Source organism: Limulus polyphemus, unplaced genomic scaffold, assembly GCF_000517525.1.
Source record: "Limulus polyphemus unplaced genomic scaffold, Limulus_polyphemus-2.1.2 Scaffold157, whole genome shotgun sequence".
Lineage (NCBI taxonomy): Eukaryota > Metazoa > Arthropoda > Merostomata > Xiphosura > Limulidae > Limulus > Limulus polyphemus.
Window position 1 is genome coordinate 526,509 of NW_013665767.1, and position 5,725 is coordinate 532,233.

Below are 5,725 nucleotides of genomic sequence, written 5' to 3' on the forward strand. Positions count from 1 at the left end.
ATATATAAATCATAATTCCACTGTACCCAATGTTCAATGTTATCATTACCCCTTGAAATTAGCTTTCTTACAGAAATTTGGTGTTCCTTTAAAAAGCTTACAGGATGAAAGAGGAATTACCAGTCAATAGCAGATGAACATTAGTTGACTGTAATATGTAAAATACTCAATGCTTTGTACACTATACAATATGTATCTTAAGGGAGCCAATCCCTATGTTATGTACGAAGTGAAGGAGTTAAAAGAAAAAATCAATACACTTAATATTAAATTTTATTACACACATACATAAAATACACTAACTGTCATTCACGTGAAAAAATGTCATAAAGTAATAAAAAGAAAGAAACTGTAAGGTACTTCAATAACTTGAAAAGGGTTGTTGGAAAATAAACAAACTTTAGAAAGTTCCTTATTGATGAATAGTTAACAAATTGTATTTGTGTTGTTCCACTTCTCAGTAAAACACAAATATAAATGGCATATATTGATGTATACTACAATTTCAATAAATTACACTGAAGTAACAAAATATAAAAAAATCAGTGTATGTGTTACAGAACATGCATGGGAGAAATGTGTTTGTTTCTCCTAGATGGCAAGCATCTCCTTACACTGTAAGCTAACCACAAGTTCAATAATAGCCGCCTCTACTGTACGAAATAATGACCAGTTGCATGTAACTTTTCTCACTGTGAGTGGTCTTGAACGAAGTGTAGCTGGTAGACTTAGTTTACTCACCATAACTCTCATGCAGCTATAATAAAGTAGAGAACCGAGTTATTAGTGTTTTCAAATAATCACCAAGTAATGTTAAACATGACTTTACCACATACTTGAATATATGAAAATGCTAGTTGACCCTTAATATTATACAAGATATGTATATAAAAGAAACTCGGCCATTTCAGCGAGCTAATTATCTCATCTGTCTAACTCTAAAATATTGTTGGCAGTCAAACAAATATGTGAGAAAGTATTAAATACACTCACAGTTTATAATCGTAAAGAAATAGAAAGATACACTATAATCTTGAATAGTACATATAAAATAAAGTTAACTATACTTCTTCTTGTGTTATTTATCATTATTTATTTCATTGTACTTCTCCTCTTTCACGGTTACTAGCAGGCTTCATTAGGTCTGAAAAGTTGTATAAACAGAATATACTTTCTTGGTAATTGCACACCTTTATTTTTTGATGGTTATCATTACTGAGCAGGCACATTGTTCATGCTAGTAAGTGGACAATGTAACTGTAACTTGCCTCAGAATACGTGACCTTGTGATCTATCATACTAGTATAGTATAGGGTGTGTAATTAATTTTACTAATACACGAGTGCCAGTAAAGGAAACTATAGCTGAATCAAATTCAACAGAGTGAATTTTCCGATGCAAAGGAAGGAGTCCTTCCAATTTGTACAAAGTAAGCTGTTACCTCCTCACTCAATTTATTTATTTTGTGCAAAATTTCGTGACTAACATGTGACCTTGTTTAGGTATCATCACACATGAAAATGTCAACACCAAACTGGTTTCTCTCGTAGAGGAAATGTATAAAGTAATTTGAGTTGAATATATTTTTTGGTTTTTTTTGTTTTTTTTTCAAATAAAGAAGACAGCACATAATCCCAAGTTCGTATCTTTTTTCGTGTTTTCAATGAAAATTACCATCTTTTTTGTTGGTTACTATTTCAGAAAATGTGATGTTTTAGCAACAGAAGCAAAAACAAGATGTTATAATAACTGATTGAAGTTATAATTTTGGTTGATGTTGGGTAGCATCAATAGTTGAGTTAAACAGAAGGATATGATAAAGTAATTACTACGGGCAAACAAGGTAATGAATGGATATATACGAAAGTTATGGAAAGTCAAATAATTTGCAAAATCAACCAGTAAAAACTGAAAAGGCTAATCAAAGGGGCAAAGGATTCACATTTAATTCTGAAATGATAAAACAGCTAGTTTCTAGTACCTATTTCCAACATTTGGGCTTCTCTTATGTGATGAAAAAAAAGGTATCAGGTACACGGTTTGGGTTTATAAAGTACAAATATATAACTACATTTCTTTTGAAACAAAAATTAAGTGTAAAATCATTATAAAAAATGCACACATTAGTTTTAAACACAAAGGAATGAACAAATTAGTTTGCATTCACATAGAAAAAAAATTCAAAAAGTAGGGCTATTTCTAAAATGAGTTTACTTCAGAAACTAGTAATAATTTTGGGTCCCCAAAAATATATTTCAAAAACTTAATATTATAGCATAAAATATTTCTTACAATAATATAAAGTGTCAATATTAAGTGGAATATTACTGACAGTATTACTCTTTGAACACAAAAATATATGCCTACAGCCAATAAGGAGAAGATAGGCCAAAATTAATGTTTGCTTGTGGGAGGAATATTAGCTGATTAAAATATTATATTAATGTTTCTATTATAGATTATATTTACTTATTTAACTTAAATTTCTGTATTTATTACTAATTGTTCTATTTATTTAAATAATCATATTTATATAGAGATACTAATTTTAATGGCAATGAATAACAAAAATGGAATGTTAGAAAATCAAAGTTTAAAATTAAACATATTTTATACACTGCACACAACAATTAAGAATAATTTCAAATTTGTAATATTATAGCTCTAACAATCCAAACCAACAGTTATAGAAAATTATTCATCCCACCCCCTCCAGTTTATTGTTATAAAAATCAAGTGTCAGATGGTCATTCAGTCAGTGCAATATATAATGGCCTTACAAAATCTTGTTGTAACTGTCACTATCAATGTGAGCCCAGATACCAAGTACTAATGTGAATATTTTCCTTGTAAGTAGATCCATCCACCACATGAACAGAAACTGGCCTATCTCTGCAGATTATTGCAACTCAATTACAAGTCTTGAAGTGTTAACAGTATGTAGAAATGCTTCCAAACCAATGGTAAAATTGCTCAAACACTTGAAAATGCAGACCATCATCCAAAAAACAAGCAGCTGACTGCTATCTCTCAATTCTGACTCACTTTAATAATAGGGTACCAGCTCTGAAAATAGGTTAAATGTTCACAGTTGTAACTGTAAGCTGTGTCAACGTACACACTTTACAAGGCTGGCCTGTATGCCAGTTGCCCAATTAGGTGCATTCCACTCACAGCAAAGCCCAAAATAGCTCATCTGGATTGATACCAAGAACACATCCATTGGACCAAAGTCACTTAGAGCAATTTTTTTTTTTTACAGGTAAGTTACATTTCACACTGCAGCCAGACAACAGGCATATACTCATTTAAAGATAATCTGGACCTAAATGCAACCTCATTTGCAAATAGGAGCATGATTTATATGATGGTAGAAATACATCTCTCTCCACATCTTCCAAAATGAAACCATTATTGCCACATATAGAGGGAACACATCCTACTATCATTTGTGCTCCAATATCCTTATGCAACTGACCTTACTTCAGCATAATGGACGTTATTGCCCAATAAGATCATGTTTAATTGGACAACATGCTTCCTAAAGAAAAAATAATTAAGAAAATGGAGAAAACTAGCTTGAGCATGTATTGGATGCTTTTAAGAGAGATATCACATCCCATCAAATGACTCCAGACACAAGTATGTCCTAGACAAAGCTATTTTGGAGAAATGGTTAAAAATGCCTTAGAACCTTATCTACACACTGATTTCAACCATGCAATGTCAGTGCCAGTCTACCTTTGATATTTCTGGTATCCATTTTTCATACTAAAGTGAAATTTCATGAAATGTAAAGCCAACTCTATTAAAAGTTCATTGACCAATCATTTGCATTCAAGATAACATGATGGATCATCACATGCCTGATTTATGTAAAAGTTAACATTATTTTATAACAGTGGTTTTATCTTGTCTTAGCTAAGGTATTAAAATGATACATTTCCAGTCACTGCCATTAGTTTGAATTCCAAACACTATTGAAGCCTTACTTTCCTGTTTGCATCCAAGTGATTTTCAAAGTATCTATTGACCGCTTATAACATGTTTCAACTGGAAAAATTAAAAACAAAAGAATCCTAATCATTTTTGCACTTTAACAAGTCTGTCTAATCCTATTTTCCCTTGATTTGTAACCAGTAGGAGGTTGATACATTTCAAATGCTACCGATAATAAACTTTGACGACAGGTGTTTTTGAATGATCAATCAAAGACACATTGTTAGGTAATAATACTCCTGCTAGATGGGATCATGTGCCTAATACAATTGGGGAAAACCTTGATTTTGCCTTGCATACTAACCACAATATACCTACATTTCTGCACTTAAACGGATCAAGCATATATCTGACACATGTTCTACCTTACATTTGAAAACACATCGAATGTCCTACAAATGGGTGTGTGTGTTGGGAATCATTGTAAAGTGACCATTTAGTTTATATTAATGAAACAATGATAAAAGTGCTCACTAGCACTTTCCAACAACATAAAATAGTCTTGAAATCGCTAACACAAAAATATGTGTCTTAAAAAAGTTCCACATATTAGACTTTTTCTATTTATGGTAGTACTAGACTACACTATCACTGGGTGCTCAGTCTTGCTGACCTAATTTTTAAGTCAAGATCAAATGTGTATAAAAAATTCAACATAGGCCTACCTGCTTCGATTAGTCCTTCACAGGGCATCGTATCACCAGAATACACTAGTTTCTTACCACTAACTGGTGTTAAAGTTACACCGAAGGCACTTTTACAGTGTTTTACTGGTACTGTAGACAACTAAGAAATATTAACAAAAAAAATTAAAACTGCAACTAAGTTTAAACAAACTATTTATTAATTTTCAAAAGCCTTATTTATAAAATATTCTTAAGGCTTACTCAAAGTTTTTGTTTTATTTTAAGCATAGGAAAATGTCAAGTTTTGAAAGAGTATACCAATTATACTTAAAATTTAGAATATCTGTTTAAAGCTATTAACTGACTTTTAAATATATGTTGTGTAATGTACAATTATTTATTGAAGTAATGATAATTTTTCACAGACAGTTTCACAAGTTTAAATTTAAAATAATTTAAATAAAGGTACAAAATTAACTGGATATGCTAAAAACATTAATCCCCTTCCAAATACTATTTGTAAACATATTTAATAGAAAAAATGTATATCATGTAATTTAATCACTTTTTAATTTAATTCACACACATATTGAAATACTTGCTTTTTGGCTCCATTATTTGAGTACTTACTAGACAAACACTTAGGTAAAAATTCCAACAGCTCAACAGAAATGAATATTTAACATGATGAAAGTTGAAGAATGTCTTTGGTTTATGTCTTTTACCTAGTCTATAAGCACATTAAACTGCATATTCTGCATATTCTGGAGAGAACAACCTTCTCTCAGGGCACAGTATCCAATGTTTTAACAGAAAATTTCATTGTTTTGTAATATCTACCTGTACCTTTAGTAAGATGGTAAATAAATACAAGGTGTTTAAAGTTGCTACTTGTTAAAATGTTTGATTAAAGAGAAGAATAATTACATGCAGAATGTATTGTTGGATAGCAAGTGTTTGTCTCAAGTGCAAAATGTACTTCAAAAGTGTCCTAAGTGAATGCATTAGTTGAAAGGAAGGTATGGTAGTACATACAATTATGTACATTATATAGCTAAAAGTACAACATGTGTATGATTATGTGAAATAAAATGTACGAG

At 30.9% G+C, this 5,725-nt stretch overlaps 1 protein-coding gene across 8 annotated transcripts in view; it reads right to left on the reverse strand.

The window, feature by feature from the left end:
* LOC106476578 (zinc phosphodiesterase ELAC protein 2-like) overlaps positions 1–5,725 on the reverse strand; it is a 64,565-nt gene that overhangs the window by 5,492 nt on the left and 53,348 nt on the right. For all 8 annotated transcript variants that reach the window (XM_022381353.1, XM_022381354.1, XM_022381355.1 and 5 more), the window contains one exon: positions 4,665–4,785. In XM_022381353.1, the coding sequence (XP_022237061.1) occupies positions 4,665–4,785 (121 nt within the window). The remainder of the gene's footprint in view (positions 1–4,664; positions 4,786–5,725) is intronic.